General features: G+C 31.4%; 1 protein-coding gene across 4 annotated transcripts in view; it reads left to right on the top strand.

Annotated features, from left to right (window-relative positions):
- LOC143085144 (neuronal membrane glycoprotein M6-a-like) overlaps positions 1-12,864 on the top strand; it is a 63,010-nt gene extending 50,146 nt beyond the window's left edge. For all 4 annotated transcript variants that reach the window (XM_076261330.1, XM_076261328.1, XM_076261327.1 and 1 more), the window contains exons 5-7: positions 1,609-1,661; positions 6,643-6,708; positions 9,210-12,864. In XM_076261330.1, coding sequence (XP_076117445.1) covers positions 1,609-1,661; positions 6,643-6,708; positions 9,210-9,341 — 251 coding nt within the window. In that variant the 3' untranslated portion in view covers positions 9,342-12,864. The remainder of the gene's footprint in view (positions 1-1,608; positions 1,662-6,642; positions 6,709-9,209) is intronic.
- The last annotated feature ends 3,452 nt before the right edge of the window (positions 12,865-16,316 follow it).

Genomic DNA, 16,316 nt, shown 5'->3' with positions numbered 1-16,316 from the left:
GGTTAATTGCACAATTGGATGCCTTTTAAAGCATTTGTTTCCAGAATGTTTCATTCCGGATCATTAATGCAGAAATCAGGCTGATGAAAAATCAATACGATGCCTTGTCGTTGTTGTATATAATTCTGGCTCCGTTTATTGATCGGCGGAATTCCCCATAGTAGTAAATAGAAGATGAGCACTACAGATCGTTAAATGACTATCAAACTACCGATAATACAGCATTATATATACTTGATGCTATCTAGAGAGGTTGAACTGGTTCAGGGACAATAACACAGTCACAGATCTGGTTCGAATAAAATGGCAATTAAATTGTACTAGGATTTCTAAACAATAACATACTTATTGGGCATGTTGGGAATATAACAATAAGAAGATGTGGTATGATTGTCAATGAGACACTCTCCGCAAAACACCAAATGACATAGAAGGTAACTACTATTGGTCACCGCTCGGCCTGAAACAATAAACTTATTTATATACAAATAAATTACGGAAAAGCAAGTATGATATATAGCAACAAACGATTAACACTGAACTACAGGCTCCTGAATTGGGACAGGAAGCTACCATTGAAATTATGGCGGAGTTAAACATGTTTGCAACTGCCGAACCATCCCCTAACATGGGACAGTGGTGTAACAGTAAATTTTTTTTTATATACAAAACTTTTTTAACATCTGTTTCATACAATATATCGCGTTTTGGAAGTACTTCTTTGACTGAATAGCTGATTGACATCCTTTCGAATATAGGGCAGCTGCGTAGATATGACATTAAAGAGACTCACCAATCAACAGTATTAAAAAACGAATCTATGAGTGAAACCAGCCCTGCAAATATTATTTGTGTAAAATATATACCAACCATATTTCCATAAACTACACTTTTTTAAATCTACATATGATTTAGGTGTTAAAATAATTTAAAATAAATGATTTAGATATTGTTTGCTTTACCTGAAATAGTCTTGATATATGATGAATGACAATCAAAAGAAGGAAATCTAGCAGGTTAAATCACAGGCTTTTGTGTATCATTTTCTATTAGATATATTTACCCTAGGAGCAAAGTTTTTAATACTAACATCTGATATAGAAATGTACCGCTGCATTCACAACAGTAGCCAACCCTTCATGAAAAAATAACCAACAAAGAATTAAAAGATACAAATAAACATCCATCAACGCTAGTTCAGTTTTCTTTTTCTTGAAATTCTGATTTGTATATCTGTTACGATATGAAACAATTATACTAACGAAATATTTAATATCCAAAAAACTTTGACTTGTTGAAAGAAAAAAAGAAAAAAAAAATATGATGTGAGATTAAATTCAAATATAAGTTTGAAAAATAAGATTTAGTTCGTCATATCTATTACTTTTATTCAAATCCTAAGATTAAAAGTCTAGACGTATAATGCTTATGTTGTCTTATGTCATAAAAGTCTGGATAATGAGGTGATCAAAATGTCAAAAGCGTTCAAATTTATTATTTGCTATTGAAACGTGTTTATGATCGACCTTTTGGTTTAGATTGAAACCATGATGACTTTACATGTACATGAGACAAGAAACAAAAACGTTTGATTTTTTTTATTTCCAGGTTTGCATGATAAATCTCTTGCTGGAAGTGATTTTGATAACTTTCGGATGGAGGTAAGATTCGGCTTTACAGTTAAAATTATCAGATATGACACATCTACTGCAATAAAATCTGACATGACACATCTACTGCAATAAAATCAGACAGGACACATCTACTGCAATAAAATCAGATAGGACACATCTATTGCAATAAAATCAGATAGGACACATCTACTGCAATAAAATCAGACATGACACATCTACTGCAATAAAATCAGACAGGACACATCTACTGCTATAAAATCAGATAGGACACATCTACTGCAATAAAATCAGATAGGACACATCTACTGCAATAAAATCAGACATGACACATCTACTGCAATAAAATCAGATATGACACATCTACTGCAATAAAATCAGACAGGACACATCTACTGCAATAAAATCAGATAGGACACATCTACTGCAATAAAATCAGATAGGACACATCTACTGCAATAAAATTAGATATGACACATCTTCTGCAATAAAATTAGATATGACACATCTGCAATAAATGTACACAAATTATCAGATATGACACATCTACTGCAATAAAATCAGACATGACACATCTACTGCAATAAAATTAGATATGACACATCTTATGCAATAAATGGACACAAATTATCAGATATGACACATATACTGCAATAAAATTAGATATGACACATCTACTGCAATAAAATCAGACATGACACATCTACTGCAATAAAATCAGACATGACACATCAACTGCAATAAATGTACACAAATTATCAGATATGACACATCTACTGCAATAAATGAACACAACAGAGGTTCAGTTTATCCAAAATTGTGGACATGAAGTAATTCAAAATTTCCAACATGTAGAGTACATATGTAAAGGGAAAGTTTTGTGCACATACATGTATAAAAACTGTCGTAACCCCACCTCATTTTGTGCCTGTGCCATGTCGGGTATATCACTAATGTGCCGTATAGTTTGTAAAGTGCCCGTCAAATGCAGGCTAAGACTAATCATGAACAGTTTGATATATTGTATTGACATTTGTTTATTGTTAAAGACAGCATGGTTACCAGGTTACCATGTTAACAGTCAATACCGTTATTGTCACAGTTACACTTGACCATGTTAACAGTCAATACCGTTATTGTCACAGTTACACTAGACCATGTTAACAGTCAATACCGTTATTGTCACAGTTACACTTGACCATGTTAACAGTCAATACCGTTATTGTCACAGATACACTTAACCATGTTAACAGTCAATACCGTTATTGTCACAGTTACACTTGACCATGTTAACAGTCAATACCGTTATTGTCACAGATACACTTAACCATGTTAACAGTCAATACCGTTATTATCATAGATACACTTAACCATGTTAAGAGTCAATACCGTTATTGTCACAGATACACTTAACCATGTTAACAGTCAATACTGTTATTGTCACAGTTACACTTGACTATGTTAACAGTCAATACCGTTATTGTCATAGATACACTTAACCATGTTAGCAGTCAATACCGTTATTGTCACAGTTACACTTGACCATGTTAACAGTCAATACCGTTATTGTCACAGTTACACTTGACCATGTTAACAGTCAATACCGTTATTGTCACAGATACACTTAACCATGTTAACAGTCAATACCGTCAATACCGTTATTGTCACAGATACACTTAACCATGTTAACAGTCAATACCGTTATTGTCACAGTTACACTTGACCATGTTAACAGTCAATACCGTTATTGTCATAGATACACTTAACCATGTTAACAGTCAATACCGTTATTGTCACAGATACACTTAACCATGTTAACAGTCAATACCGTTATTGTCACAGTTACACTTGACTATGTTAACAGTCAATACCGTTATTGTCATAGATACACTTAACCATGTTAGCAGTCAATACCGTTATTGTCACAGTTACACTTGACCATGTTAACAGTCAATACCGTTATTGTCACAGTTACACTTAACCATGTTAACAGTCCGTTATTGTCACAGTTACACTTGACAACCGTAAAAGACTTGTCAGAATTAAAGAGAAAACAATCTCATGGTTCAACGTTTTATAACAAATATTCCATTTAATACGAAGTTAAAATATAGCCGTAAAAATGCTTTTGGAATAGTTTACCAACTGCAAACTTTTTTTAAAAGCATGATTTACCAGGGAAACATTACTGCGATTCTTTTGAAATCGACATCAAGATTTTATTGATAAACAATTTTAGTATTTGTTTGGATTGTTTTACTTCAAACAATCAGCATTAGAAAGGGAACAAACAGGGATCATCTGCTCGATTTTTTCATTTTTTCTTATATACAAAACATACGAATAAGATACTAATTATTACCACAACTACAGTGAAGATCACTTCTAACCTCCCATTAGAACTGTCAGAATAAGCTGTAATAAAACTGATCTAAACTGTCATAGAACAGCTCTAACTAGAACAGTTCTACCCTAGTACTGTCCCAAGTAGAACTGTCTACTAGTTCTAGGGCAGAACTGTCTAAAACTGTTCTAGGTAGAATATCTGTCCAAATCAGTTCTTCTATAGCCGTAGAACTGTCAACAGAACTGACCAAATCAATTCTAAACGTAGAACTGTCATTAGAACTGACTAAATCAGTTTAACCGTAGAACTGTCAGCAGAACTGTATAAAAGTGTTTTGGTTGTAGAACTTACCAAACCTGTCAGGATTGTAGAACAGATCTAAATGACGTCACTGCAGTTTTTTCTGGAACGAGAAATGTAAAAACAGTGTTGTGATGAGAATTTTTTAGCATATATTATATTGTTTTGACTTATTTATATTTAAGACAAAGAGTTCTCAAAACTGTTCTAGTCGTAGAACTTTCTAAAATTGTTCTAGGGTAGAACTGTTAGGATCAGTTCTAGGTAAAACTGACCAAATCAGTTCTAGGTTAGAACTGTTCTAGCTAGAACTGTCTAAAAGGTGTCAGAATGAAGGTGTCAGAATGACAGTTCTACATACTGTCCATGAACAGTTTTCCTGACTGATTCTGACAGATTTGATGAGAGGTTAGAAGTGATCTCCACTGTAAGTTTGTTTCAATACATTGGCTTGTATTATGAAATCAACAATTAACGTAAAGGTAAATATTCCCTATTTAAACATCAATTTTCCAATAGTAGTGTTCTCCGATATAACTGTTTATTCCAGACCTTGTATTTTCTAAAACTGGAGCTCACAAAATATTAGAAGCTACTTATCTAGTGGGTTTTAACCATACCATTGAAGTAATCACTTGCCACATTTTAGTATCACCATCAGAATTTAGCAGTCTCGTTTACTTTTCTAAATTTGATATAAAAAACATCAAGTCGTTAATGATCTCACTGGTTGAAGCAAAACTCACAAGACTGATTGACGAATATAACACCGATGTAGGATGTATCCATAATGTGACGTGTTTCACGGTTCTTTTCTCTTATCACATTTAAGTAGCTCCTTTCCATATTGCTATTTGTGTATATGTTTTTGTCTTGTGTGGTTTTCTTCCGTGTTATTAAAGTTTGGCAAAAACAACTATTGATGTATCTGCTTTTTGAGATTTTGATAATTTGTTGTAAACGGGAGGCGGATATTTAAACCCATAAGCCGTGTGGTATAAGGCGCTCCGGAAGCGTAATTAGTGTCACATTTATTCACATTTCGTTCCTTGTGTACTGTCCACGTGAACCTCAGACGTGAACATACCAATTGTTTTAGTGGAATGTAGTTGGTTGTGATTCATATGTTTAACTTAATAAGTGACTTGCTGCAAATGATTCAGAAATAACGATCTTTAGTACAGGCAAATGATTCAGAAATAACGATCTTTAGTACAGGCAAATGAAAAAATAAAGATCTATAGTACAGGCAAATGATTCAGAAATAACGATCTATAGTACAGGCAAATGATTCAGAAATAACGATCTTTAGTGCAGGCAAATGATTCAGAAATAAAGATCTTTAGTACAGGCAAATGATTCAGAAATAAAGATCTTAAGTACAGGCAAATGACTCAGAAATAACGATCTATAGTACAGGCAACTGATTCAGAAATAACGATCTTAAGTACAGGCAAATGATCAGTACAAGCAAACGATTCAGAAATAATGATCTTTAGTACAGGCAAATGATTCAGACATAACGAACTTTAGTACAGGCAAATGATTCAGAAATAACGAACTTTAGTACAGGCAAATGAAAAAATAAAGATCTTTAGTACAGGCAAATGATTCAGAAATAACGATCTTTAGTACAGGCAAATGATTCAGAAATAACGATCTATAGTACAGGCAACTGATTCAGAAATAACGATCTTTAGTACAGGCAAATGATTTTTACAGGCAAATGATTCATAAATAACGATCTTTAGTACAGGCAAATGATTCAGAAATAAAGATCTATAGTACAGACAAATGATTCAGAAATAACGATCTATAGTACAGGCAACTGATTCAGAAATAACGATCTTAAGTACAGGCAAATGATTAGTACAAGCAAACGATTCAGAAATAATGATCTTTAGTACAGGCAAATGATTCAGACATAACGAACTTTAGTACAGGCAAATGATTCAGAAATAACGAACTTTAGTACAGGCAAATGATTCAGAAATAAAGATCTTTAGTACAGGCAAATGATTCAGAAATAAAGATCTTTAGTACAGGCAAATGATTCAGAAATAACGATCTATAGTTCAGGCAAATGATTCAGAAATAACTATGGTACAGGCAAATGATTTAGAAATAACGATCTATAGTACAGGCAAATGATTCAGAAATAACGATCTATGGTACAGGGAAATGATTCAGAAATAACGATCTATAGTACATGCAAATGATTCAGAAATAACGGTCTATAGTACAGACAAATGATTCAGAATGATAGCAATAGTGTATCTTCAAGTATCTTCAAACATAGCAGGGTTATAGATATACATCCGAAGCTAACCACGTGTTAATCAATTATTATCTTTGTTATTTTAGGCTTATCGCTTATTGGTCATCTACATTACTATCTTTGTATCATCCATTTTGATCACAGTTAGCATGGTAAGTACATAACACACAGACACCACCCCGCATATACGATTTCTATACTGTCTTTTTCCTCAAATCTAGTCAATTAAATGATTAATGTAACCCTTTTTATGTCCAGATGAATAAAATCAAAACGTACCGTTTTTTTCTGATGTATTAAGTAGACGTTACAGGCAACGGTAGTTTACCTATGTTCAAATTGTTTAAAAGAAACAAATACATCTTATATCGTGTAACTATTCTTCATACAAGGGTTTTGCTTTGGAAAAATGGACGCAGCATGAAATCCCATTGTCTTCATTCACAATGGTTATCCCTTTTATTTATGATTAACAAATATACCCTGGCAGACTTGTCCCCGAGCGTAAGATTTTTACAAATGACTAGCTGTAGACAAAGTGCTTATTATAGTTTATCCAAGACTTGTCTGTTAATATCCAATTTTGTTTATTTTAGCATGTAGATAATATTTTATTTTTGTTTTTTCTTTCTTTAGTTTCTTATTCGACGCTGGCATTATATACCAAGTTTTAACGACATATATTGCAAATTACAAGAATATGTACAATCATGATATACAAGTAGGAGTAAGTCTGAATGTAAGGTCCCTCTGGTCAATAATTTTGTGTTTTATCGTTCTGTTTGTAAAATGTGAAAATGTTCTACAACTTCTTTTAAGAAAACAGGATTTTTATTCCAATCAAAGCTGGATATCATGTGCGTTTGAAAAAAACATGTGACTTTAATGTTTAATTATAATGTTGTTCTTTTATTTCTAAATATAAATTTGAATTCAACTAGTACTTCAGGAATATAAATATTCAAATACAAGTCATTCGTGCCTTAAAATTAACCCTATCATTCGACCTCATTAGCGCAATGTCGATGCTTTACAGTGTATAATTATTGATATTTGATTCAGAGGAACGAATATGAAATAAATATTTTTGTAATCGATCTTATTTTGATATTGTAAGAGGAAATGATTAATGCTCTATGTATAGGATTTAACCTTGTAGTTTCAATTTTTTATCAGATAACTGTATGGACAGCAATATAAAACCAAGCACTCATCATGTTGTGAAATAAAAAGAACCATCATATCCTTATCGTAACCTAGCCACTTTCTTTTGTAAATTATTGTTGCATGTTATATTGACGTGTTTGTCTCTGTGTACAGTGTAAATCATTGTTCGTCTGTTTAGATTACTATAAATAAAAGCAACAGTTATACTACTGCTCAATAGTTATAAACTGACTCAACAAAAAATAAACAAGTCTTAAACAAAAACCGATGGAAATGTATCAAATTTTAGAGGACAAACGGAATAACAGAAACACTGAACTGCTACAAATACGAACGCCAACATAGATAAAACAGTACTTACTAATTAAGAAAAAGTGAAATTGACTTCCAGAAAACCTATTACATATCATTACTTTTTTCTTAATGCAAAGAAACTAGGTATCTCTTTCCCCAATATCATGATCATGATAAGCATGTAAATTATTGTCAAAGACACACGAATACAAAAGCTGGAATGTAGATACCAAACCTAAGCAGAAGATACAATGCTACCAAAAAGGTAGTTTAATGAAATTCAATTAAGACATTAAAATCAAATAAAATCCCATTCATATGTTTTCTGCTAAACACAAGATCGATTCGGTTACAATTGATTTCAAAGCAACATCTTGCGTAACCTAGTCATGTGTAAGTTCGTTTATTACGATATATTAAAGCTCTTTCGATTAAGTTATTTATGCATATATTTTGTTAGTGTGTAATCTCTGGAATGATTCTTTTTTGGTTGGTTAATGCATAAACCAGTCACTAATGAGGCTTTGTTACTGTTGCATATCATTGTTTGAATGTCACAGTAGTCAATAGAAACAATACAAAGCAAAACACGTTGTGCTAAATTGATTCATTTCACAGGTAGCATTGAAAAAGATAAGAGCTTTTGCATCAAGTTATTTTGAATTGCTGTCGCATTTTCTAAATCTTCCGTTACTGATAATAGTCATCTTTTACATTGCATATATGAATGATTTTGTAAAAGTGGCATATTTTTGGGTCAAGTATATGAATTTTGTTTTTTTATTTTGTGTTGAATCGACCAAGTTTCTATCGAAATTAGTTAAGGTTGCATTACGTTTTGACTTTGAACTTTTTCAGAACAGGGGGCTCTATATAATCGACTTTGCTAACCCAGGTCAATCTTTAAAGAAAAATAGCCATTTAACTTGGCAAAGCCTACTTTTAAGTTACCGTAGAATTGTTTGGTACATTATTGCATGGTAGATATGATGTTTTTACTTATAGTTACTAAACATAGGAATTAATCAAGGTAGATAATTTCTTAACGCATTTTGCATGAAGTTGATTTGAAATGATCAACACTTGATAATTCATTGGTGAAAAAGGGTTAGTTTATTTACATTCTACTTGAAGATAATAGAAAACTACTTGAATGAATATATATCTATAATCTCTATCTTTGTAATTACAGATTCACTTTTTGATCGTCATTAGTTCTAATTTGACACATCTTAAGGATACCCGACTTGCCACCTTGAATGCCTACGCCGATCATACAGAGATGCAGAATTCCAAGCACTCCGTGGTTGATACGACAATGTGACGTTACGTTACCATGGAAGGAACGTTTCTCTGATATCCAGTCTTTTATTACGGCATTGGGATAGTTCGATGGATGTGCTCTGGTTGAGGCCACATGCTATTTCTACAATAAAAAAAGTTTCATGCTCAATGAGCCTTACTATATTTATAGGAAACGGTTATACAGATGTCTTTAACATTCGTAATACCTTAAAAAAAAACTTGATATTTGCAATATGCATGTGACCTTCGCTTCCGACTATCATCCTCGAAAAATTGATTTCACAATTTTCAAGAAATATATTTAAGGAGTCGTTATAAGAAACTATATGTTGATATACGCGATGACAATGTATCTTTGAATTTATATACTAGAAAGTAGAAATGAACACTTGTTTACCTGTCATATTACTATATAGCAAGATAAGTATGTGAGTTAAGAAAGACAACTCCTATTGGCTATTAGTGATCTTTTATTTTATTCGCAATCAACCAAAGCAAAATTGAACAAACAACCATATGCCTGTGTCAAGGACTGGATCATTTCCATATGATCTTTAACGTTCCCTTTCATGTAAAGAAAACTTGCAGCTTAGTGTGCTTAATAGTATTCTGTTTTCTTTGCCATTGTCAGGACACATTATAGGCATATGTTGTGGTTCTTTTTAAGTGCAATATTAGAAAAATTCTCATATTGTCATTTTCGAAATTAATGTTGGCTAGGAGGAAAGGCATGTTTCGAATGTTCGTATTTAGGGAATCAACTACTAAAATTTAGAAGTATTTACTAATATAGGAACAGTTTGAATTTTGATGAACATTATATTTAGAAATTTTATTGAGACTTCCCTTAACGCTCAAAAGAAAAATTGAAGTTTTGTGAAGTATTAGATAACAAAAATATCGAGTTCGTGATGTTAATCATCATAACGTATGAAATAGTTTATAGTCAAGTCAACATCCGAATGACGAATGATTATGCAAAGTTTTTCGAATTTGACAAAATGTTGTAGTATAACAAATTAGGTAAAGAGTTGTTTCTGATTGTAATAGATATTGTATTTTATAGTATTTTTAAAGAGTTCTTTTATGAAGATACTTTGTAATTTGAATCTCATGTAAAAAAATCTTTTTTTAGCTTTTCATTAACATTGGTCTGTACCTTTTTCCTTGTACTATATTATGCAATTTAAACATAGATAGTTGTATGTTTTGAGATTCCTTATTGATAAATACATTTTACAACATTATATTAGGAATATATGTATACTTCACTTCATTTCAATGGTTATCTTGTTATAAAATATTATCAAGTTTTATAAAATAACAACATGTAGTATGTTTCTATTTGGATTCAGTTTTTTCAGTAAATGAACTTAATTGTAGAAATACAAAATGTTGAATGTCATTAATGTCCCACTTAACACCTTTTTGGCAGTATGTCAAATGCTGTTGTTATATAGATCTACAACAGTCCTTTTGACTGAAGTATAATGAATCAGACGTAGAAAATGTTATGAATAATGTTTATAAATAATAAATGACATAAACACATGACATTTTAAGATATACATATTGACTTTTTCTTATTTTGTTTTGTTATCAAATAGGCAGCTAAATTTACAAGACTACTCTTTACAACTGTAATAAGGTTCATGAAAAAACATATTTTCTTGTACAAATATTGAAATTCATTTTGTTGCAATTTATTTAAACGTTGTATATGAAATTATCAACACAATATTGACTTTTACAGTCGTCAGCAAAAACAGCACACAAAACGAAGTTGGAAGTAGCTTATTGCCAAGAACTGATTACAAAAAGAAAAAACATGTAGTTTCAACTTTTGAAAATAATTTTACAGCTGTAAAGAAGTCTTTCGTGAATTCCCGAGTGTGAATTTTCAGGACACAAATTTGTCTCTTTCCAATTAATTGTAATCTGTGTAGTTCTATTGCCTAGCACATGTACAGATATCTGTGTTTGTGTGTGTGCTTTAAGTGTGTATGCATTGTGAAACAGTGTACATTGCCTTTATATGTTACAAAACTTGTGTAAACATTTACTGAATTTTTAACTTTATGAATTGATATTTTATTTTGAAAAAAATGAAGTGATAATAGCTGTTAAATTGTTGTCTTTAAAAGGGTAATGTTGACGTTTTCTGTTGTAGAAGTATTTAAAACAAGTTACATCAGGAAAAAAAAAACAGTTATGCCCCTTTGGGTAATTTCTTTGTAAGAAAATGGCAGTTGTTTAAGTTTAATCTATTATAATTAAAATTCAGGAAAATTTCAATTTTAAATTTAAGTGTTATGTTAATACCCAGTACTTGTTACATTTGTTGGTTGAGGTAAAACTATTTGTTTTAAGTTGTTATTTAAAAATACCTAAACGGAATTTGTTTTAGATATTATAATGGTATACTGTACTATGTGATAATTGAAACGAAAATGGAATTACAGAGAATATTTTAACACTGAAATTCAATTCAAAATCTACAACTTAAAGAAGGAACTATGAAGACCTTCAAAGATAATTATAAAGATATTACAAAATTACAAAAAAATTGTAAATGACCAAAGTCAAATTTTTAATAAAACTCTCGCTACACATGGAGATGAATTCAAACAATAAAAGTTAACTTGATTAAAAATGAACAAATATGTAGGCTCAACACTGTTTATAACTTTTTGTATATGGGTATATATGTCTGTTAAATTTACGTCATTTTAACCTTGTTAAAGTTCTAAGTGCCAGTCGTTTTTACTCTTAATCCTGAATTAATTTTAATGCATAAATATTAATTGTTGTTTGATATTGTAGTATTGTTAAAGTACAATTGTTATTTATTTAAAATGGGTAGATTTGAGAGATTAAAATGGACAAATGGTTCAGTTTGACAATTATGTAATACTGATAGAGTTGGAAGATAAATAGATAGGTCATTGAAAATTATGAAAAATCATTCAATGAAGCAATATCCATCACATTAACATGCACCATTACAATGTTTTAATTCATTAGTGAAATAAACAGCAGTTACTCATCTTCTTTAAAGCAACCACTAAATTACAGGTTCAGACTTAATAAAATACAACACTATTATTCAGTGTGTTAAAATATTTCATAGCTAAAATTCTAAAGATTTGAGTTGACAATATTTCCACTAAAGATACCAGATAAACAAGCAGTAATAACAATCATTAGGCTACCAACTTTACCTATAAATCATGTTCTAAACATGTTACACCAAAATCATTGCTTCAAGTATTAGAATGGAAAATCATACTAAAAGATAATCAATACTTTATAGTCAGGATAAAACACTGATAAAACATTACTACGACCATATATTCAAGACAAATCGCAATTATCACAAGGAAAACAGACTCATTATTATCTTTCATCATTTGCTCATTTTAATTTTATTTTATTATAATAATTATAGTTAAATTAAGACATTTTGGTCTTTTCTCTATTTTCATAGACTTGAGATTAATAGATTTATTTATGTATGGTAAATAAAGTGTTCAATGTCTAAATTGTTACTAGTTGTTTTTTCTTAAGGTTACTAGAAAAATTAACATTTTTATTTATCCAATTCGTTAATCCGTGTCTCTCAATCTCACTAAAATCAGCTGTTATTGTTTGCCACGATACTCTCTACATCCCTGTGTCTTAATCTCACTAAAATCAGGTGTTATTGTTTGCCACGATACTCTCTACATCCCTGTGTCTCAATCTCACTAAAATCAGGTGTTATTGTTTGCCACGATACTCTCTACATCCCTGTGTCTCAATCTCACTAAAATCAGGTGCTATTGTTTGCCACGATACTCTCTACATCCCTTTATCGGACCACAGATGAATTATCACGTTGTGATTGGTTAAACGCCGTCACGTGGTGACCCCCTATGAGACCGTATGGGGTAAGTAAGTTTCATATGGGGTTCATGACGCGTTAATGGCGACGTCATCTATTAATGTTGTTGTGTTTCATTGTTTATTTTTCAACAAAACGCCGTAGAAAAAGTCCAGCGTCCGATAAATTCGTTATACGGTTAGCTACTGACCCCCTACGGATCCATAGAGGGTGAATAAAATTCATATGGGACTCGGCCTCCGGCCTCACCCCCTATGGATTTTACTAACCCTCTATAGATCCGTAGGGGGTCGGTAGCGAACCATATAACTTATAGTGTCTCAATCTCACTAAAACCAGCTGTTATTGTTTGCCACGATACTCTCTACCCTTAGAGGGAATCTCAACACCGGATGTTGATAAGATTGTCCTTTGTCTCACAATGTTAACATGAACAAGGTTTCGTGTAAGAATTGCAGTTATAATATTTTAGGAAATTCTTGAAATTGACTAGAAATTTCGTACGTAAATATTAGCGTTTAAAATATACTGTTATTGGATTTCCAATTCCCGCATTGACGAAGAAAACAGAAGAAAATAGCAAAGAAGTACTTACGACAAAAGGCATAAAAAGACCACGACTGAAGAAAAGACTTAGAAGAGTCCTAAACACGCTTCACCACAAAATCAGGAACAAACAACGGTACTCCTGTTATAATCCGTTGATTGTCGTATATTTAAAAAAAAGAAGATGTGGTATGATCGCTAATGAGACAACTCTCCAAGACAACAAGAGACCATATTGTATGCTTTATGAAATATCTTATTTAACTTTAAGACAGCAACACATTCATACACCATCGGTTCATTGAACTCTGTAAGCATAAAATATAACGCGACAGTTTTAGCAGAAGAAAACACATTGCAATAGATGAAAATGAAAACTAAGATAATGAGAAATACAACACACCAGAACAGAGAACCGCAAACTAAAGCAATATTAATATAAAACCCTTTAAACAAACTCGGAAACACTTGCAGATTATCGACCAGTTTCACCCGTGTTGGTGCTTAGTCCCAATATACCTCCGTTGTGAAGGTACATGATATCATAAATCAGTCATTCCCAAAAAATGGGTACAATTACAAAATTTCAGTGTCGCCGGCAAATAACCACAAAATGCAAGCTTAACATATGTCACAGATAATCTTTTTCGTGTTCTAAGTGATTAATATGTATACTAAAATAAAATTATATTCTTTTGTGATGTATATCGTAAATATATTTGTGTGAATTTCTATTCAATATACGGAAATCACACGAATTCCGAATGTCGCCAAGAAAAACTCCAAATATCGGTGTGAATTAAAATCCTTTATTTCATCTAAATCATGATTAGATTTGCTTTTTTTATTTGACACTATATTGATTTTTATCCACAAAAATATTTTAGAATCAAAAGTTATAATATACACTTTGATTTACCCATTAAACCAATGTCGCCGATAAACGTATAACCTACCGTAACGTATCTTTAGGTACAGTCAAAACATATTTATATGATTGGAAATCATGTCCAAAGTGACTTTAAGCAAAGTTGATACATCAAATTTTAAAATCCTGCCTTTAACTTTTATTGCAATGAAACGAAAAATAAAAAAAAATCTTCTCTTTCTCTTTTTTTCGATTGTCGCATATAAGAATCCAACCTACGTAACGCGTATCTTGGAACGCACTAACCAAGAACAAATCAAATTGATGATTATTTCATTGAAAGCACCCATAAAGCTTCTCAATAATCAGTTTTGAGAAAGCAACTCAACAATATTGTTACATATTTCCATGTATAATGTAAATAAAACTAACCTCCGTTTAAATAACCTCCGTGACGCAGTTATTTACAGTTAAGTTGTCAGACTTTTTTTATCAGTATCAGCGGCTGCCGACACTGCCGAAAGTCATTTTTGTAGCAGACATCATTTATTATAAAGAAAACAGACAAACAAAATACAGATTTTGAGAAAAAAAATGTTGTTTTGAGAAAGGTAGGTTAACTTGTTTTTTCCCTATTATGTGAGCAACATTATAACGTTTAATAAACGTTATATCAGCCATTTTCTTAGATTTAAAATAGTCTACAACACAACTTGTGTAATTACGACGACAATCATAACTTTATGGCAAACATTTTCAAGATTATTTAGGACTCATCAATGTAACGGAGGTTATGCAAATAAAAAAAATCTAAAGATGCATGTAAACACGATCATACCAATTGAAATTCTCGTACATTGTTATAGATACCAAATCAGTCCATCAATTATCACTAATAAAAATCAAAAGGTGATGTCAATCATAGACGACATCATAGATTTACGTTACGGAGGATAGAAATTTAAGGAAAAAAAGTTGTTTTTCTCTAACAGGACTTTACTCTTTTTAGATAACGATTTACTAAGAAAAATGTTTAATTCTGTTGTCTTGTTTGTCATTTAATTCCAATATTTACATTCATTTATATGTTTGCTGTTGGTAAGAACTGGAATTGTCCGTTATGGAGGTTTTAAATGTCGTTACGGAGGATAGAAATTTTCGAAATGAAACTATTTTGACTCCAAAACTTCATAATTGAGTATAATACATACATTATGGTGTGAAGGAAGATGACATTAACTGTATAGAGCTAATAAAATTAAGTTGAACAGTATTCGGTTTAGATAAAACATATTTTTGAGTGAAAGTTCATGAATCGTTACGGAGATTTTGACAAGAACAAGTCCATTTGACTAAAAGAAACATATAACTTGATAGAAAACAGTTTTTTTAGTTTGTAATGTCAATAAATTGTTTAGAAAAGCTAGCACTAAAGAGTTAAGTGTTACTATGTATCAGCATTCAGATACTGGTTTGATATCAACCTCCGTAACAAAGATGGGGGTGTGGAATAATACAAGCATAAAAAATACATACAAATGATTCAAAACATAAATAATAGGGTTTTTCCTGGAAAGCTGTATTATGAAACTAAAATATCATACAGCATAACATTTCATTAGTTTCAATTTATTACTAAATAAGTTGTGAAAACTACTTATTTGAATTATTTTTTAAACACTATATTAATTCAGACC

Source organism: Mytilus galloprovincialis, chromosome 8 (genome assembly GCF_965363235.1).
Source record: "Mytilus galloprovincialis chromosome 8, xbMytGall1.hap1.1, whole genome shotgun sequence".
Classification (NCBI taxonomy): Eukaryota; Metazoa; Mollusca; class Bivalvia; order Mytilida; family Mytilidae; genus Mytilus; species Mytilus galloprovincialis.
This window is presented reverse-complemented; position numbering and strand designations above follow the sequence as displayed.